General features: G+C 33.8%; 1 protein-coding gene across 9 annotated transcripts in view; it reads left to right on the top strand.

Annotated features, from left to right (window-relative positions):
- Positions 1–22,504, top strand: part of Sarm (sterile alpha and armadillo motif) — a 368,252-nt gene that overhangs the window by 317,870 nt on the left and 27,878 nt on the right. For all 9 annotated transcript variants that reach the window (XM_072523938.1, XM_072523936.1, XM_072523939.1 and 6 more), the window contains one exon: positions 11,153–11,320. In XM_072523938.1, the coding sequence (XP_072380039.1) occupies positions 11,153–11,320 (168 nt within the window). The remainder of the gene's footprint in view (positions 1–11,152; positions 11,321–22,504) is intronic.

The following is a 22,504-nucleotide window of genomic DNA, read 5'->3' as shown; positions in this document are numbered from 1 at the left end:
AATTCATCGGACCTAGTCGCTCCATTCACACCAAAAATAGCAATAACCTTCATCAACAAATAGACGTCATCGGGAGCTTCTGTCAGAAATTTAATAATGTCATCTGACTCCAGGATTTTGAACTTTTTAGATTTCTATTCTCCACTAAGGTTTTTTAGTAAGGTGGTTAACTTGCTGAATTTAGAAATGTCACAATTTTCATTCACCAACAACGTACGCTTCAGCATCGAATAATACGACCATAATGCCGATGACATCGCTTTCTTCGACTTTTCAGAAAAATACGCCAGAAGTATTTTTTCACTCACGCCATTGATATTCTTAATGCTTTTCCACTTAAGTTAAAAGACTGGTATTCTTTCTCATACATCATCCTAGATTTTTGTGGCAACAATAAACTTTCTGCTTCCAACGCTGCATTTTCTACATCTGATGGCAGGTTTTCCTTTTCTTGTGTCAATTATTTTCCGTACATTTCGTATTTATTCACTTTGTACACAAAACGCAACAATATTCTCCGCAGAAACCAAAACGTAACATTTGTTGACAGAGTAATTCATATCCCTAGCAACGGAGCAACACAATTGCGATTTTTGTGCTAAAAATTACAATTTTCTTTGAAATTCTATTTTTCACCTGAACTTGAAATCTTGCTATAGAAAAAAATGTTGTATTGTCATAAAGTTGCATATGTCAAGAAGTCAATTATGATATTAAAATTTACTCTAGATTTAAATACAGTTATTGATTTTATAAAATTCGATAAAATTGACAAATCAAACAATAAAAATAAATAAAGAATAGTTTTTTATTCAGTAAATATCTCAATGACCTTTGCGTTTTAATGGTGTTCAGTTTCCCAGTTTCTACGAAATCCATTAAATTTATATTTTTCTTGTTTTCAATACACACCCAACAATAAAATCTGCATAAGTTACTACCTAAACTTTCCCATTTTTGACAAGGCAATCGCTTAATACGGTTAATCGCTGGTTTATAATCCCCATCGTTAAAAAACAATCTGGACCGATTTTTCCCTGAATTTTCAAACGAAACACTATATACATACAACATTTAATTCTACCTAATATTTTAAATTTTACAATTCACCATACGTCGAAAATAACTCCATTTCACGTCCAACATAAATAAAATGAAATTATATGAATATAATTCCATTCTCTAATTGTTTTTACATGTAGAAATAAAAATTTTTGTCATTCTTCCTTTTCTCTGTCATTTAAACTTTCTGTGCATATTTGTAAATCATAACAATATATAGTCAAAATATATTTATAATTCGTGTTTCACTGATATTTACGAGTATACGATTATTCATGAAGATTCATGTAGGTTTTGGATTATTAGATTATTTCGGGAAATTATAATGAGGTTTATCATTGATGACAGTAAAATGGGCTTAATAGGAAAAACAGAATAATCCGTGTAATTTATGCTTGCTTATTTAATTTATTATTAGGTTGGCTTTGCCTCTCTTTATTAATTCCAATATAGTGGTAATGTTTTGAAAATACTTTGCGATATTTTTATAATTATATAATTGAATCGCTTTTTTTTTAAAGAATCTTGTCATTATTTATTTTACCTTTCTTATAAACAAGAAGTTGATAAAATAAGATCAAAGAGTTGTTTGACGAAAATGGAACGACAGAGATAGGATGATTGAATGATCGTTATCTTTGTTATCTGGCATCTTTGTTGAGACAGTGAAAAAAGTACAAAATCGTACAATACACCTATTATGTACCTTGTAATACAATTGCTTATTGGTAATGACTAACTGTTCAATTGTTTGTAATTACAAATTGCTTTTAAAATATGTACTTTCAATTTTATATAACGAATCAAATACCTAAATTTTGAGATTCTTTTTCAAAAAATTAGTGCCCCCCACGAGCCTCATGACTGCAGCTCTAGTCTTCTCATACTTCTAATGATGTTCTTGATCACTGCTTGAGGCAGATTCTACCATATTTCAATTAGATCATTTCTTAATTCGCATTATTTTGGATAGACGGAAGAATTCTTGACATTAGCCTTCTCCCTAGCATGGTCCAGACAAGTTTAATCGTGTTCAAATCCGGCGAACATTCAGGCCAATTTAATAGCCGGTATTTCCACTTGGTTTAAAATACACAATATGTAATATTGTTGCATATTGTTACACAATATGTTGTTCCGAAATGTACCATATTAGTTCACTCTTCAGAGATTTGACCTCCAAAAATAATACGAACAAGCTAATCTTTAAAACCCATAGCATGAAATTTTGATTATTAGCTTTGGCAACAAATATGAGGCATTTCAAATATACCTAAAACACACAGAAGTTAAACTTTCACTTTATAAAAGATGGTAAATCACGATCAGATGGTAAATCAGATGTATATACAGCCTCCACAATACTATTAAATCTAAAAGCCTAACACGAACATCAAAGATTAGAATATATAAAACGGTGATTAGACCGGTGTTCATGTATGGGTGTATGACGTGGACCCTGACCAAAGAAACTGAAAGAAAACTTCGATGTTTTGAGAGAAAAATCCTCAGAAGAATATTTGGGTCTTATCACGACATTAGTAGCAACCAATACCGAATGAAAACAAATTCTGAGGTCAAGCAGATGTATAGAGCCAGCGATATAGTCCAAGAGATTAAATCCCAACGTCTAAGATTCCATAGACTCCCTAATAACCGCCTTGTCAAATTAATATGGGAGGAAGCGCCCACAGGAAGAAGGCCCTTAGGACGTCCACGAATGCGATGGAGAGACAATATATGGTCAGATCTAAGAACAATGGGGCTACCCACTGACCCAACTATTATGGACGACCGTTCAAGATGGAAGCAAGTTGTGCAGTCAGCCAAAACCCACTCCGGGTTGTAGTGCTACGAGAAGAAGAAGAAATCACTGGAAATGCCTCCATGAAGACGGTATTCGGTGGAGTTTGCAGCTGAAGTTGTGTAGTTTTAAAAAACGTACTTGTGTAATTCAAAAAAGCAGTTTTAAACGTTTTATATCGTTTGTAATGTGAACGTTTAAATTCAGCGTTTTTTAGGCATATTTCAAATGCCTCACATTAGTTGTCAAAACTCAAAATCGAAATTTTGTGCTATAGGTTTTGAAGATTAGGCTCCAACAATGGAAATTTCAGACTGACTGGTCAACAAAAGCGATCAATTTTACCGATCCCATGAAAATCATAAAAAATGGCAAAAATTAGGCAACGTTTATTTTATATAAAACCTTTATAAAAACTGACTTCATTTGCGACAAAAAAAACAAAAATTACATAAGAAAGCTTTTTTTCATTTTTAAAACGCATTTTGGTTTTTGTCGATAGGATACTCTTATCAAAAGGGTTTGTAAGACAATTGAGGAGATATGTTGTGGAATGGAATTTTTAGATCTCCCATGTCTCTGATAATTCAAATATTTTTTAGTGTTTTGTGGTGGGTGTAGAATAGTTCGTCGGACCGTCACGTATGATGCATTATTGGAAAGGAGAGGGAGAACAAATATGTTAAGAATGAAAAACACATGGCGGCATGGCTAAAAGGGCATTATATCATATATCCGTTGTTATTGGTCCGATTTGGGCGTGTGATGTGTTAAATGAAGGGGAAGGAAATAAAGAATATATTAAGACAAAAAAAACAAACAAAGCAACTACCAAAAAGGCATTACATAGCATCTTCGTTATTAATGAACGTATATACTACATATCACATGACACTATGGTTGATAATAGACACACTATAAAGTAAATTTGCTTTATTAACCCGAAGAAGGCCCCTGACTGAGTACAAAATAGACAACTAACCGAATCCTAGCATATGACACATCAAATAAAACGACGTGAGACGTTTAGTAAATATAATGTATATAGCGTGTCTTCGAAAAATATATATATAGAGGATATAGTAAAAAAATGATCAGAAGAGTCAGAGAGTTACCAGATCATACTTAACATGGTTTACTTTTCATTTACATGGGTTTACATGCAAGAAGTTTATTATTTGGACCTCTCGTCGCATGCGACGGGCAAAATTGCTAGTAATAAATAAATAATAAAATTACTTTATTCAATTTTAGAAATATTATTGAAATGTTAAAAATAAAGAAAACAGTATGAAGCTTCGCGCCAGTCTACTGTACCGCCTACTGTACCATCTTTTCTACGTCCTGGTAACTCGCTTTTTCCGGTTCCGACCACCCCTACGAGGCAGGTTTTTGGGGGAAGCCGGGGGGTAGTAAACTTTTTGCATATTTTTGGGGACCCAAAATGGCAAAGTTCAGTGGCATTTTCGTCTCTGACGACTGGATTATTGTGGTCTCTAACACTGGTATTCATAGTGCGTCGCCAGGAAGAGTCGCTGGTGGCTTTTCAGTTAGCGAACACTCCATCGAGATTTCATCCCCTGTTTCAATCGGATCTGCAACTAAAGTTCCGTCGTCACTAACTCTGAACGTGTCCCGTAACATAATGCCACACCACATTATAATTCAATTTTCTCCGAAAAAAATTAAGACTATTGTAATTTAAAACTATTTTCCCTGGGCATCGATTTACTGTTATAAAATTTGAATTCCAATAATCATTATTCCAATTTTGATATTCTAGTCTAGTCATGCTGTTCGATGAAATCTTTGAAGTTTTGTGTATCTTTGAATTTATTTTTGTTTCACGTTTTGTGTATCTTTGAATTTATTTTTGTTTCACGTTTTGTTTTTGTTTGATGCCTGTTAATGACTTAAATCAATCATCTACAAAATTGTAGTTAAACTTTTTTTGTGTTTTGTACCTTTTTTCCGGTTTCTCTTCAACTTGAAACATTAAAATGGATCGTTGATTTTGATTTACCAAAACATGTTAGCAACATAACTGTAAGATGGACCACTTTCGACCATTGCTACAGGTTTAGCAATATAAGTCGGTGCTAAACAACCCATTATTGCCTATTTTACGAACAAGGCGGTAAAAATAAACAAAATCAAACCAAACATTTACCGGAGAAAAAGCTAAGGACTTAGGAATAGAAAAAGTAATTTCAAAAGTAACACAACTTATTTACCTTTAGAAAACTGCCTTCCCTAAATAGTTTTACTGAAGACATTATTTATCTTTCAAAACCGGTTCCCCTATTTTGCATGTATATTAACTACCTGTAGTAATTTACTTCGCTAACTAAAAAATAAATAAAATGAATAATCAAATCGGAATTTAAAATGTTGCTTGACGGTGAATCACCGATGTGAGATTTTGTTTTATTTTCGTACAAAACAAATGAAGCGTTGCCAATGGGCAAGGATTTGTTTAAAAATAAAATTAGCATATTTTTGCGATAGAATTTTTTTAGGTAAGGTTTAAGTAATATATTCAATGGCACTTTTAAACGGATTTTACAGAGCTTCCATTGATAAGTAGAACACAGAAACCAATGTTTCAGTGAAGTTGAAGCGGGGACACATAAGTCAAAATCAAATGATTTTATTTTTAGTAGTATTCATTAATTCATCAGTGGCGTGACAGCTCATTTTGAGCCATTGATTCTTTAGATTAAACCTCCATTCTCCCTGTTTCTGCGAACACTTCTTCATCCTTTAATCTTTACCTATGGGCTACGGTTACGGTGTATTCAGAACACCAGTCGCACTAAATCGGCCGGCATGTCTGATAAACATTGCTTGCGCACGCACCCCTCTACCTAACCTATCACTGATGTGTCAGCTATAAGCTTTGACAGGTTGTAAATTGATTACTGCAGAGATAGACTGACGGTTGGAAAAATTCAGAAGTTTTACCAGTGGTGTACCTTTGTTTACCTTTAGATTTAAAAATATTCTTGAAGAAATAAAAAACCGTACAAGACGACCACGATGAAGAACCAACAGCAAAAAAACGGGGGAACTGCCATTGTGAAAGGAAAAAAAATAGAGCTACAATATATTATAACAAATGTAATATAATGATTTGTTAAGAGCAATATGTTACAATTTGTGCAAATTGTATTTTAGTAGACACAAACAAGGAAGAAAACGAAAGTGAATAGCACACTCATTAATTCTCAAATGTCTCTTGTGAATAGATGTTTACTCCTTTGTTTTTAGTTTTATAATGTTTTTAATGTTACGCTAATATACAAGAATCTCAAGGTTATTTGTAGAGAATAAGAAGTGCTTGAATTTTTGTTATTACATTTGTTGCTAATCTTTATATTTTTGTTATGTACTATTTTTTATGTCAAGACAATTTTTTAAATATGGGCTTACATTTATTTTGTACAATTTATGCATTGAAAATATCTAGTTGTCGCTTTTATTTGCGTTTTTAGTCGTTGGTGTACAGAATACACCGCGCACATAGTTATGACTAATGGACGGGCGCCCGTAGTTAAAGGTTAACACCATTAAATTTCTAAGTTGTCCAGTAACTACCTGATTGCATACCATATACATATAAAGCTTGTCTTAATCAATTTCACGTCGGGCTCCCAAAATTTCTATGAAACTCAAAATTGTTAACAGCTGCCACAATATTTGCTTTATCACTCCTCCATATTGTATCCATAGTTTTAGCTCAAAACGCGTAAGCAGTTCTTTGTCTTTTCAGATTATGGTGAATAATTTTCATTCCAATAGTCGTCGGCGTCTTTTATCTTCATTCACTATATGAAGGTGTTCGCACTTCTAATTCCATATGATTAATTTTTAGTCCCTTTTAGTACCTTTTAGTTATAGGTACTTTTTCCAGTGCAACGTTGATTAGAAGGTACGATAGTTTGCTTTTCTGTCTTTGTCCATTTTTACAATCACAGTTGAGAGTTCCGTTATTTGAACAAAGAATTACCGACGTGATGTACAAAAGATATTGGCGTTTTACTGGAAGTCTGGATGTAGATATTGTGTATTGTCAATAGAACTGGTTTTATTTTTAGAGTCAGTAATAATCATTTTATTTTCTTAGCAGAGTTATGCCAATCTCTTACCTTTTTCATTCTTAGTCAAAAGTTCCCAACCAATTATCTGTCTTTTCTTTCTCATCTTTGGTTCAATTGGCAACAAGGTTCAGTTCGGGATGAACAAACTGATTAAAAGTCTATTAACTTGTCCTTGATGTAAAAAATTCTTCTTCTTCTTTCTCTTTATAAGCAATTCTGTTTGTTCACTATCGAATTAATACCTCCATGGAAAATTGTCACTCCATCTTTTGCGCGGTCTTCCGATACTTCTTCTTTGATTGGTGACTTATCTCTTGCTATTTTGACGACAAGAGTCTCCCGGCATTCTGCTTATATGATTATTCTCTTATTTTTCTATTTTGTGGCCATTCATTTATACACTGTACGTTACATTTTCTTCTAATGTCTTCACTTCTCTTTCGATCTCTTAGCGTATTCCCTGTAATTCTTCTCAGTATTCTCATCTCTACCGTTTCCAGTAGCCTTTGTGTTGTGGCTGTGTTGGGTCTTGTTTCTGAGGCGTATGTCATTATTGGTCTTACACTGGCTTTATAAATTCTTGACTTCATCTCAGTGTTAATGTGTCTGTTTCGCCATATAGTGTTATTAAGGCATCTTGCCAGTCTATTTGCTTGTTGTACTTGATCTCTCACTTCTTTGTCCAGGTCTCCATAGCTGGACTCTGTAATTCCAAGGTATTTTATTTCCATTACTTGTTCAATCATCATCATTGGCTCCACAACCCATGGTGGGTCTTGGCTTGGGTCAAGGGTAAGTCTCCATTCTCTCCTATTCTTCGCCTTTGCTTTCCAGTTTCGTACTCCCAACATTCTCAAGTCTTCCTCCACCTGATCCTTAAATCGTGCTCTGGGTCTGCCTCTCCTTCTCACTCCATCTATTCTTTGGTTATAAATATGTTTTGGCGGCTCCATCTCATTCATTCTCTCTATGTGACCTAACCACCGCAGCCGGTTTATTTTGATGGACCTAATAATATCAGGTTTATCATACAGGCGGTAAAGTTTGAAATTATAGCGTCTACGCCATAAACCGCCCTTCTGTACTCCATAGATATGCCGGAGGATTTTACGTTCAAAGCATCTTAAACGTTCTTCATCGCTCTTTGTCATCATCCATGTTTCCGACGCGTGGGTGAGGATGGGCTTGATAAGAGTTCTGTATATCACTAGTTTCGTTCTTTTTGTAACTAGGCTTGTTGTTACAAATTTTTTTAATCCATAATAGGCTCTATTTGCCAGATATATCCGCCTGTTAATTTCTGCACTTACTGCATTATTCTGATTAATTTGTGAGCCTAAGTATATAAACTCTTTTACTCCTTCGAAAGTATAGGTTCCGATCGTTAGATCTTCGGGTTGTGCTGCTTGTATATAATTTGATACTTTCATATACTTCGTCTTACTAGTGTTAACCTCTAGTCCCATTCTTTTTGTTGCTGCTTCAAGCGCCTTGAATGATGCGACCACATCCGCCTTTCTTCTTGCAATAATGTCGATGTCATCGGCGTATGCTAGTAATTATACGCTGCGATTAATAAAAGTTCCTCTGGTTGTTATTCCAGATTCTCTTATTCTTACTTGTTCAATACTGATGCCATTAATTTCTAGTTTTCATCTGGTATGTTAAATCTGTGGACCAGTCTTTGCTGACTATCTTCATCTTGGGCTATCAATATTGCATCGTCTGTGTAACAGAGTATTTTTATTTTTTGGTTTCCCATTCTGTATCCTGTTTTTTTGTTAACGGTTTTGATGATTTCATCCATAATTAAATTCAAGAGCATAGGGCTCATTGAGTCCCCTTGTCTTATTCCGCTGCCTATTTCTATACGTTTTGTAAAAAATTCTGCAAATAATTCATAAATATATTAGAATGGTGTTTTAGTTCTCTGAACAAAGTGTAAAAGATTCTACATTTTATTATTCTTTCACTAATTGGATGCACAACATCTTATCTTAGTAAAAGGACTAAAATTCTCAATTAACCACTAAGCAAAAAATTTCATTTTCGCAATGTGACAACAATTTGGCTGCAGATTATTATTATCTGATGACATTGGTATGAACTAGTATAAAGATATTCGCAGAAATTAAAGAAAAGCGACCTCGGCTGAGGAGGAATGCAAAAGCGAATGATTATAAACGCTTTTCATTTTTCTTCCAAACGGAGATGTAATGGTTACATTATACTGGCGAATCTGTTTATTAATAAAATAAACGCAAATATATCACAATCTGTCATAATAAATTTTTCATCGATAAATTTCCCATTACCTGAAAACCCACACCTTGGAAAAGAAATATGTAGGTGAAGATCAAACGAGATGGGAATCTCATTAAAATTGTTTTACTTCGATATAAATATTTATGAGCTGGTTATTTTAAAAACGATAAAAAGAAAATTAGTTAACTGCAATCTAGAGAAAAAATAATAAAAATGTGTTTTTGGAATTTATGCAATTTTTTTCATTGTATAATTAATATTAAATAGTTTTCAGGTGAGTAAGAGTAAATAGGACACAATTTACAACACCTACACAGTGATTTATACAAACATATGTGATGACTGTCCAAAAACTTACATCGGTCAAACTGGTAGAATATTTAACAAACGTATAGGAGAACACAAAAGATCATTCTAGATCATAATCATAATTTTTTTGACCATTTTCAAATTCTTCGTATTCAAAATAAAGTCCTAAAGCTATCTTTATTACAATTTATTGAAATTAATAAATTCAAAAATACAGATATATTTCTTATTGGCCAACTGGAGACAAATAGCTTCCCGGTCCTCAACTTATTCAGTTATTAAAGGCTATAAAGTGTAGACGCATAGTAAAAATACATTTATGGGGGGATTTCCGTGTTAATATTTCTTTTAGAAGCTGCTGTAATGCCATTATGGTATCGTGGCCACTTTCTTTATATAGTTCAACTGAAAAATTATCTATTCCGGCTGATTTGTTTCTGGCTAGTTTTTTAACTGCATCTTTAACTTCAAAAATCGTTGGTGCTTCCTCTTCCCTATCGTATGTTCTCCTTACCTTATCTCTTCCATCTTCCAGGTTTTCTTCCTATATATATATATATATATATATATATATATATATATATATATATATATATATATATATATTCAATTTATATTTATATATATATATATATATATATATATATATATATATATATTAGGGATTCTACAGTATTCACTGCCTTCCCTCGCTCAACCGTTTCCATCTCTCTCTGTTGTTCCATTCTCCATCGTTTAGTCCTCTCTTACTCATGGCGTCGTCTACTTCGTTCCTACAGGATTTTCGGGGTCGTGTTGCTTGCGGGGCCTTGCTTTATTTTGTGTTTTTAACGAGATATATTATTTCTTGTCGTAGAATAGATGGTCGAGTAATTGGTGATGTACCTAATGACTCTTTCATCATTAAACAGCTGTTCGATTTACTTAGTCGATTGCAGCAATAACTTCTTCATGGCATTAATTATATTTTTATATAATTTACTAAATAAAATTGTTACATATATACGTATTTAACTTACTTTGTAATAAAAATGTATGGGAACGTGAGAAAGATTTTTTAACATTGTAAAATGATGGCCAATGGAAGATTTATATTGCCTGGATCTCTAATTTATTATTAAAGAGATTTTGTTAATTAATTAATAGCTTCTTTTAAATTTAAATTCAAGGTTTTTATACCAATAATTAAGTTTACATAATGACCAAATTACCGTTAAGATTTTTGCGTTGTTAAGTATATAATGTTTAATAAAAAAGTTAGTTGTTAATTTGAAAATATTTTTGTTTGTTGTTTTTGTAAATGCAAATTATTTTAAACTAAAAAACATTCGATGCCAATTTGTTAATATTAACACTTTCGGTAATTTCTTCGGAAATAACGTATACTTAAACATTGACAACACTATTAACACCTTTTCAAGGATACTTTTCTTGATATTTTTATTCATTCAAAACAAACCACTGCTTTTAAAAAATCAATATTCCTAATACAAAAATAACCTTTATCAATTATTAATCACACAACCTTTGCTTACAATACAGAACACCCATTGTATTGAAATTAGACAAGCTAACTTTCCAGTAGTAATAATTATTATTTATTTGTCCTCAGGTAATGAAAGATGGAATCAGTGCCGAAAAAGAAAGTGCCAAAATCGCGGAAATGAAAATACTTCAAGCAGGTGATGTTTCTTACGAAGAAAACAACGCAGCCCGGGCTACTAGAGCGAGGGTTGAAATCGATGGAGTTTCGGCGGAGAAAAGTCAAGTCATGGCCAAAGTAAGTTAATAAATTAATTAGCCAACAAGTAACCATTAAATTTTTTTTTAATAATAAGAAATATACGTTGAAATAGGCACGTAGGAAATAAAAATTTGCTAGTTGGGCCTCTACTTATTTATATTTATTTATATGTAGCTTAAGATGTGCATTTTTGATGTATATAATAAAAAAGAATTGTCGGAAAAACAAAGTAGATAATAAATGGCTATGGCTTAAAATTTTCTAGTGTCTTTTTTCACTTTTTTGTCCATTGGAGCTGCTATCCAATTTGTAGGGATTTTGTGTCTCATAAATTTTTTCGTTTTTTTCGGATTCGAAACGAATTTTTTTCTTTATCCTCCATCCGAACATCGTTCACATTTGGACACTCTTTGTCTTTTTTAAATAATTTCTAATCTTTCTATTTTTTTGTGTTAGCTGCCCTAAGATATCGTGGTTTTTAAAATATCACCAGCTGGTATCTTTGGTATTTTCTTTGCTTGTTTTGTTTAGATCCTGTGCACATGTTAGCCTGCAGGCACTTTCTAGAGCTTTGTCCTTACATTTATATACAGAGGAAATAGGTGCAGCATTATCTCTAAGGCTGCAATGAGATACGATCTCATTGCATCCGTGATTTCTAGACAAGCAAATCTTTGCGCATTTTGCAACTCAGTTATTGTAGTTTGCTGCGTTGTTTAGTTTCACCAAACTAGCACCAAACTATGGTTATGAAAACTGTTATCAATGACCAACAGATCATTTTAGGTTTCAGACCCCATGTTTTGCCACAGAATCCCACGGCATATCCGCTTGTTGCTTTAGTGGCGTATTTAACTTCTGATAATAGTTATAGTTTTGTTCCATTCATGGTCGGAGGTTGAATTGCTAGTTTTTTTCTTACAAATTTGCTTTCTAATTTTACCTTGGCTTTTTTGTATTTTATTTTTGTCGGTTAGCGATTACGAGCTTTGGTAATTGTAGTATTCTTTTTTGAGCTTTTTCATATCTGATCTATCTAAAACATCTGTCGTATCATTAATATTTTGGTGAATTTGTTTATATTTTTTTCTATGAGGATGTAGATCATAGTACAGTACCAACAAACTATATTGACATAATAGCTCAGTGTTCTATTACTTTTGGTAATCTTTGTTTTTAGAAGGAAAACTTCATTTTCTAAAATCCGCCCATTTTATCTTTATTTTAGTAATCATAACCTAGTTTTAGTTACATGCAGCGTTTGACCAATTAACACGAGTTACGATTTTGAGCCGGGTAGTTTATTTCTACTCTCTTTTGTCTAACTTAATTATATTTTTCTTTCCGCTTAGTCTATTTTCTATTCAGTGCTCACTGACAAATTATCTCTTCCAGACCTGACTAAACCTTGCTGCTGATAATCTCCATATCTTACGCATCCAATAGAGTCGATAAGTCCTTTAGTCTTCCATTTTTTGAAGATATATAAAGATATCACATGCGGTGAAGTTTATACGATATAATTTTTGGTGCTTCATGCCTGGCATCTTTGTCAAACCTTTTTTAGCGATCAAAATTCGCTATTTATTGTAATTATTTTAAGCATTGTACTGTCTACCTTGTTTACAAATTTATTGATAAACTAAAATTAATTGCAATTGTGGGCTGTTGAAATTGTCGTTAAATTATATAAATCATCAACTGGTGAAAAACAAAACACGTACCAATCATACGAATCCGTTTTTTACAATCTCACTTTATTTACATTTGTAATGTGACACACCTGAAAAGGAGTGTTTGTATCTCAAATGACCTGAATAACATTGCGAAGGGGGCATTATAATATAGCTAGGAGACTCGCAAGGGTCAAGGCAATGAAAAAGCGATAAAAGTGAGCAATTTGGTGCGTAGCCCGGTGCTTTTTCAATTTATGATTCCGTGTACCTGTTGTACGTCGTTAAACCAGCTGCATATTAAAACTTACCTTGAATTATATCTTCTTGAGTTCTCTACATCTGATTAATTGCTAAAGTACCAGAAGGTAGACATACATATTAAACAATAAAAAAACGATAAAAAATGTATACACAATAGTTTTTATATTTAAAAAATGCCAATTTCAACACCAATTACATTGAAGTACAAAAATACTCTAAATCTTAAATAAAAACAATGGAAAAACCTATAAATACAACAAGAGCTGCTCATTTTAACTTTATAAAAGATTACCGATCGAAATTCAACAGAGCTACATATATAGGATGCTCCAAACCTCTGGCTTTCTTTGATTAGAGCGAAATTATGGAGTATACAAAAAAACTGATGTATATCAAAGACGTCTATGATTAAAATTATTTTCGATTATACAGGGTCAGTCAGAACAATGGAAGGAACCAAAGTTGTGTCCTGTATATTAAACCATTTTTGAATATATTTTTAAAAAATATGAAGAGTTTGTATAAGGTTTTATAGGCTTAAGGTTATTAATTTTAATTTTTTAAATATTTATTAGTGGATTCTCTATTAAATGTACCCTATCTCGTCTGTTCATTCCCATCCCTAAAACCGTTTTAGGTATTAATAATTTTAAATATTGCACATTGTCTAAAGGAACGAAGCGATTTAAAAGCTTTTCGAAGGCATTTATTGTTGGATTTCTACTCCGCATATATCTCTGATTATACATGTTTAAAGCTAGTAAGTTGAAAAATATTTAAGATATAAAAATTTGAGACAAATATGTTGTAGCTACAACATATTACCAGTTTTTGTGACACAAGTAGATACTATTTTACAACCCTTGTGCCAAGACACAAAATTATCTCAAACACTTGAATCGATAAAATTAGAATCAGCGCCATGGTCTAGAAGACTTCCTTTTATAAACACTTCCCTCTGTAAATGTAATAGCAACAAACAAATAATACCATTTTTTGTAACAATAAAACACTGAAAACTTTGTTTTTAAAACTTCCACAAAATTTATTTTAAATTCTTATCACTACAGCTGTTTCGGCTGATTGCCTTTCTCAAGTCAGCCAATGTTGAGAAAGGCAATCAGCCGAAACAGCTGTAGTGATAAGAATTTAAAATAAATTTTGTGGAAGTTTTGAAAACAAAGTTTTCAGTGTTTTATTGTTACATAAAATGAATTTCCATCAAGTAACGGTCGAATCCATCAATTAAATACCATTTTTCGACAAGCTTTCAAGGATATTGTAAGTACATCCCACTATGATAAGGTGCTTTATACCGATGCATCCCGAAACGCAGATGGAGTTGGCTGTTCTGTCACTACAGTTAATACAGTATTAGGACAATACCAAATATCAAACGAATGTAGCTTGTTTTCAGAACTCTTCAATATTTCAAAGCTCTCGAGTTCCCTTTTGACAATCATCAAAGTGTAGGTGCATCTATTCCTTATCCGCAATTCATTCGTTAGAAAATATTTTTAATTAACATCACCTAATGCAAAAAATAGTACGATCGATCCATCTCCACACTTCCCGAGGTACTTCAATAACAATAATATGGGTGCCTTCTCATATAGGCATCCAAGGAAATGAGATGGCTGACAGCGCTGCACAAGAAGCATCTACTGTCACCTCGGGGGAACAAATAGGGGTCTAACCACCTTCTGATATCCCTGGGTGCTCTGTAGAGGGCTTCGAATATACTGTCGAGAGCTCCTCTACTTAAGTCCATTTACTGGGTATGGACTTGTAAATATTTATATCTTCGGTGTCTTGCCTTGGGCAAGATATTTCTTACACAACAGATTCCTCGTCGAAAATGGTACATTAGGTTGTGGTCTTCCGATGGCTTGTCTTGAGAAAGACAAGATATTTTCTTACATGACAAAGGATTGTCGAAATAAAAACACCAAGTTAAAGTTGAAAATAACTCTCAGCCACAGAGTATGGAAAATAGAACAGGAGCAGAGCCCCGAGAGCACTAAGCTCTCGGAGAGCCCGTGAGGGACTGACCTGAAAATCTCCAATATTTATATGCGCTGTTCGAGCGATAAATAGGGATTTCCAGGTCAAGAGCCAATGGGAAAATTCGAGGCGGGGCGATGCGCATCGAAATGCGTACTAGTCCACAGACTATCGCATTCGATGACATCCCCCCTCCTCTGGAGACTCTGCGGCTGGGAAAAATATTTATTGAATAAAAAATACAATAAAAGTACATGTGAAAATACACAAGAAAATATGCATAAAAATACAAGTAAAAAATGTTCAAAATAATTCACACAACACACTTACGGGGGGAGGTCGGTGGTGATGACGGCATCTCAAGCTCCTGCAGGTCCATCCTCGGTCGGTGTGCCAACTCCTCCAACGGGTTCGTCTTCTTTTCGGTCGTCCGGATCCCATCTGCCATATCCAACGGGGTCTCGTAGGGTACCAGTGTGCCGAAGCCTACGTGGTCGTCCGACCACTTTCGGTAGGGGGGCGATGACTGGGTCTAGTCCGGGACTTCCATCGGCATCTGGAGCTTCTAACTTCGAAGAAGCCTGGCTCGTCAAAGGTGTCTACACGTCGAAGGAATCAGGTCTGCAGAAGGCCTCGATGTCGAAGTGTTAGAATATTGCTTTCTAACACTACGTGGTTTTCCCCATTATTCTCTTGACTTCCACCCATGTTGAAGTCAATGGTGTGTTGCCTTCTGTGAAGCGAGCTGGGTCGCAGGTTCGGAATAATCCACGTTGTCGGGCGCCATGTCACCTCGGGGGGACAAATAGGGGTCTAACCACCTTCTGATATCCCCGGGTGCTCTGTAGAGGGCTTAGAATATACTATCGAGAGCTCCTCTACTTAAGTCCATTTACTGGGTATGGACTTGTAAATATTTATATCTTCGGTGTCTTGCCTTGAAAAAGGCAAGATATTTCTTACACAACAAATTCCTCGTCGAAAATGGTACATTAGGTTGTGGTCTTCCGATGGCTTGTCTTGAGAAAGACAAGATATTTTCTTACATGACAAAGGATTGTCGAAATAAAAACACCAAGTTAAAGTTGAAAATAACTCTCAGCCACAGAGTATGGAAAATAGAACAGGAGCAGAGCCCCGAGAGCACTAAGCTCTCGGAGAGCCCGTGAGGGACTGGCCTGAAAATCGCCAATATTTATATGCGCTGTTCGAGCGATAAATAGGGATTTCCAGGTCAAGAGCCAATGGGAAAATTCGAGGCGGGGCGATGCGCATCGAAATGCGTACTAGTCCACAGACTATCGCATTCGATGACACTACATCCAACTTACTCGTCTACAACGGGTTGCTGGGAATTGGAAAAGCTCACTTTACTGAGTGGATGTGAATAGTTAATATACTTTAAAATCGCATAACAATAATCCGCATAAACAGAGACCTTACTGTAATATATAGTTCTTCTCTAAATACCTACAAAACGAAACATGTTAGGTATGTAAAACCTGATATCAAAAGAAAGGTTGTGGTATTTTCTACAAAATACAATACTAATATACAGGGTGTTCCACTTAAAAAAATTATAAACTTGTATTTGAAAATATTGGTCAGACTGTATATTGTTTAGCTGGATTTCAAAGATATTAAATCATTTAAAATACCACTACACTAGAAAATCTTTGACATATCATTTACATTTTTATTAATTTAGAAGGCTAATCCACAGCCGTTTAAATATTACGGTTTTTCTCAATAATAGTGTAAATATTTCAAAAGTTAATAACTTTAGGCTTATAAAACCTTATACAAACTCTTCATATTTTCAAAAAAATCATTAAAAAATTCTTTAATATACCGGATATATAACATTTCTCCAGAGATGTCATTTTTTCTAGGAGATCTGTTATCTTTAACTTTTTTATTAATTATTCTTCTATTTGGTATATTTATCTCCACCACTTCATGGTTCTTTAATACTATTTCATCCGTTTTCTGATTGCCTGCCTCCGCCTTCACATTATTATTTAAGTTTTTGTTGTTGATGTCCTGTGAATGCAATCCTTGGAGATTTTTAATTTCGTCCTGTATAGTAACCTCAAAACCATCCCATACCATCATTAACATATCACATTCTCCCAAAGCCATTATGATTTATGTATTACAGTGTCTGCGAAGGTTATTTTTATATCATTTACGCACGAACATGTTTTAATATCTAAAAGTAATTCTATTATTATTATTAATACCTCCCAGTTTAATTAATTCTTTTAATTTGCTGCGCTACGGCAAATTATCTTTAAAGGTGTTGGTTACCCACATTTTATATTGCCTACTATTTTATTTTACAACCATTTAAAGTGATCACGGTAATTATTCGTGTGATTTAATGGAAATGCATTGTTGAAATCTAGTTAACTGCGGTATTTAAAAAATTATACGTGAAGATAATGAAGAAATGTATAAAACGGTTATTCTTCGTGTATATTTACTTACAAATTGGGCATTTTGCCTTCCTTTGAGCTATTTTCCCATTTTTTTCTTTCTTGTAAATATCTAGTACACTATGATCTTCAAATGGTCTATTATTTTTGGGAATTCACCCAGGTAATTCGTGTTTAGTGTCACCAATGCCATAGTTATCAAATTTTAATCTATCTATTTTGTAGGATTATTGAGTTTTTAATTGCCGCTACCCACCCAAAGCATCAAAGTTAAATCGTTGCTTATTTACTTAATCTGAAACTCATGTAAGTTCACCAACTAGACTTTTTAATTAATAATCAGATGATTCTGGTATCTAAGTAACCAACTGTGGGACATTCAGTAGGGGAAAGTCTTGTACTATTTCTAAAAGTTTTATCTAACGCCCAGAACTGCCAACGAGCAATCGATACGCAGGTGTACCCCAACTCTTGTTTCTTTTGGTAGACTCAAAACAAAATCGTTGAGCTTTAATTCGTTTTTGTGTGCTTTATACTTAAGTAAACCCTAGAATTTATTGAAAGATATTTTAATGTTTAAATTGAAGAAACCGCTTTGATTGTCTATGACCTGAGTGATTGACTCATCTAGAACCGCGCATTTGCTTTCTAGCCATAAATTTGTAGGTTCTACCACTTTGGAATTCATCAAAGCCAAGCATCTATAATGAAATTATTTGACTTTCATATTATTTTCCTTTTTAATATAAATTTTCATATTGATTTAGTAATCACGTGTAAAACACTAAACCCCTTCAAGTTTCCAGAAACAACTTCTTTGCGTGTACCCCCAAACATTTCTAGAAGCTTCAGGATCGATCCGCTCAAGCGTCGACGACGATGTTACGGCGGAATAGTTCTCTCTCCCTTCTTTTTCTACCCTTTGACCTTAGTCCGCGTCGGGCAACCGCGCAATGAGATACAAAGTATTGCGAATGGTTTTCCAATTAAAAAAGTTCACCTCTGAGCAGATATTATTATCCAATTACTATAATCGTGGAGTAAATTCAATCAACTTTTATTGCATTGCTCGCGGGGGATTTGCTACAAGTTGTGAGAAGGTAACTTTTGTTATGGTTTAGTAGTTTTGATGGTTTGATTGATAAATATTTGAGCGTGCATGTCGGCGAAAAAGCGCCAAATCAGGGTTGATGAGGGATAAGTATATTAAAATTTAAAGTAGACTATTTTACAACTAGCAAAACAAGGGTTGTTTGTCTATCAATTTTAAAAACTCTCAGTCTTATTTCTTGCAGTAAATTTCCCATTTGTTTGTATGTACCAATATGATCAATGAGAAACTTTTTTCTAGCATAAATTCCTACTAAAAAATTGAGACTAAGGACAAACTCACTAATTAATATCAGTTAGATTCTGTTAATTTATTGCAAAAATTGAACCTGTACTGTCACTTGCACTATAGTCTGCTTTTCACTTATCTAACTCGAAAAGTTTCTTCCTCTTGAGTCTTCTAGCCAGATCCGTGTTGTTACGGAGCTGGATGACCTCAACATTGACGTGTTGAAGAAGTCGTTGTTCGTGATTCTTGGCAAATTTTTCAATGGTCTTGTTAACAGTGCCATTTCTAGTTCGCTTTGGAGGACCCCACAGGTGGATGCCATATATTCATATAGGCTTTAGAATCTGTTTATACAAGAGTATTTTGTTGTAGATTGACAGTGTGGATTCTCTTCCCAATGGTCAATGCATTTTTTTATACTTGATGTTAACTTTTCTTTTTAACAAGGGCTCTTCAGCGTAGCCTAATCGTCTAATGCAGTATAGCTATGTGCAAATATTTTGCGGTATCGGCATATGGTATCTGAGTAATATTTACATTAACAGGACTGTGTTGTTTGTAAAATTAATTGCACTAACTTCATTTCGTTTAATTTAATTCGACAGTATTTAGTCCAGGTGGTTATTATGTTAACAGAGATTTGTAGGTTTTTTTGTTGCTTGATTGATTTTTTTATTTATATTTCTTTGATGTTTATTTTTTTATTATAAATATCTTTTATTATCTATCCAGGTTATCTATATCTTTTAATTTTTCTTTTTGATTTGTTATATAACCAAACGATTATAACTTGTAATCCTAATTTCTTCTTCTTCTTCCTTCTTGTATGTAGGCTTTAAAGCCTGTTTCTTCTTCAGTATTAGCCTTCTAAATTGTTTAAATTATCTCACCACCTTTTTCTTGGTCTGCCAATATTTCTTCGTCCATTTGGTGACTTTTCGTACTATCCTAACCTCTGCCATTCTACTAATATGATGTTCGTTCCACTCCTGTTTCCGTTTTGTCATCCATCCATTTACGTCTTCTATATTGCATTCTCTTTTTCTGTTTTCGCTTCTCTTCCTATCCAACACACTTTTCCTTGATATTCATCGGTGTATTTTCATCTCTGTTGTTTCTAGTAGTCGTCTTGTTTTAGATCAGGTGTCAGGTCTTTTCTTCTCTCCGCCGTGTATGTTAATATAGGTCTAATTGCTGCTTTATAGATTCTTGTTTTTGTGTCTTGTCTTAGGTGTTTGTTCTTCGAGATTGAGTGATTAAGAGATCCCGCCGCGTTACTCAATTTTAAGCTTTGTTGTCGTACTTATTCAACATCTCCGTAACTAGTTATATCTATTCGAAGATATCTAAATCTTGCTTCCTACATCGTAGTCGGTATTTAGATGTTGTCATGCATTTTGGTTTTTTTTGTTGATATGACCTATACGTACTGCTTGTATTATTTCGTTCATTATTATATTAAAGAGAAGTGGGCTTAACGAGTCACCCTGTCTGACTCCGCTTTATACTGGTATACACTGTGTTAGTTTTCCATTTCTCTTTGCCTGTATTCGATTATGGAAGTAGATGTTTTCGATGGTTTGTATAATATTGATTGGTATGTTTCTTTTATACAGCAGGTGTAAGACGTCTTCGACTTGGATGCGATCAAAAGCCTTTGTCAGGTCTATAAAACATAGATATGCTGGTTTATTGTAGTCGATAGCCTTTTCTGTGATTTGTCTTAGTACAAATACGGCGTCTACGCAGGATCTTCCAGATCTAAATCCTTGATGTTCATCTGATATAGTTGTTAGCTTATTGATTTTGTTGGTTAGGACTTTTGTGGTAAACTTAAGTGTGGTGTTGTGTGATCCTAACGATATTTCAAAATTACTTTTTAAATTTTGACATATTTTCTTTGTCCAGTCCATCATTCTGACTTTTATACTTTTTTTATGTTCAGACATAATTCTTACATGATATGGAGTTTATATTGTACAAATGTCAATATAATTATCGTTAACTCCTGTATATTATGTTCTACATCTACATGTTTATAAAATCTGTAAAAGATTAGAATACTTAAACATATTTTGATATAATTCGCAGATTGAAAGTAACAAGTAACAACTTATACTCGTAAATTACAAAAAAGGCAATTAGGATTTGATTTCAGTATAGTGTTTCCACTGGTGTTACCATAGTGCTTCCACTGTTCGTTTATATCTACGTATTTCGTCCTGTTAGGACTCCTCAGACACGTATACCTCTCAATTTAAGACTCTTTATATATATATATATATATATATATATATATATATATATATATATATATATATATATATATATATATGATGGTGCCCTATGACATTATATACTAGAAGTTAGGAATTATCTAAGTAAAATTTACCCCCATAGGTGTTTTGGTAAAAGTACCAGCACGTAGTCCCGATCCAATTCCCGTAGATTTTTCGATATTGAGGCCGCGTAAAGTCCGTTATTTATAAAGATAAAAAGCGTCAGGAATTATCGCTAAATATTGATAAGGATGGTAATGTTATCAAAGTCCAACAAAACTCTCTCTCTCTCTCTTTCAACCTTCAATGTTTTTCGAAATTATAAGTCTCACAAGATTATCATTACTTCTTGCAATATGCTCAAAAAACTTTAAGACTAGACAAATAGACGATATTCTAAATGTTAAGCTCTTGAATGAGTGATTTGTTATGTGCTCTGCCCATAAGATCCCAAGCATTCTATTCCAGCATCACATCTCGAAGGCATCAATTCTTTTCCTATCGACTGATTTCATTGTCCATGTATCAAACCCTTAACTGAATATAGGAAAAATTACGGCACGTACCAATCTCATTTTGGTGTTCAATTTTGACCATACCTATTCTCCTGCGAATTTGATTTCACAAAAGCCTGCATAACTAACATCTGACCCTAGTTAATTAAGCTCGTTAACCATTTCAAATTGGTCCAAGGCTTCACTGACTTGCAGTGAGTTAGAATAATTGACTATCATATTTTTTTGTGTATTGATCCACAGACCACATCTATTGCTTTCGGTTTTCACTAGCTGTAGCAGGATTGATATTTCTTCTTCCAATGCAGTTATTAGAGTTGTATGGTCTGCATATCTAATGTTCGAGATTTTTTTGCTTGCGATAGAGATACTGCCATTCCATTTGTCAAGCACTTTTCTCATTATATTATATTCCCCATAGAAGTTGAACAGACTTGGAGATCGAATACGTCCTTGGGGGACTCTCCTACTGATTTTAAGAGGGTTGGACTTGCGGTTTTTAATTCTTATTCTAGTTTCTAGCTGACTGATGATCAGGAATTCCCATCTCGTGTAGAATTTTCCACAACTTCCAGTTTACTTTTTGAGAATTTTGGGAATTTTGAATTCTTTTGAACTTTTTCAGTCAGCTGTTGCATATTGAGAACTTGTGCCCTTACCCTAAGCCTGCTTCTTGTGGTATTTGTTTATCCAGCTATGTTCGGTAAT

Source organism: Diabrotica undecimpunctata, chromosome 2, assembly GCF_040954645.1.
Source record: "Diabrotica undecimpunctata isolate CICGRU chromosome 2, icDiaUnde3, whole genome shotgun sequence".
NCBI lineage: Eukaryota > Metazoa > Arthropoda > Insecta > Coleoptera > Chrysomelidae > Diabrotica > Diabrotica undecimpunctata.
The sequence above is the reverse complement of the archived record's forward strand: the minus strand, read 5'-3'. Positions and strand labels throughout refer to the sequence as shown.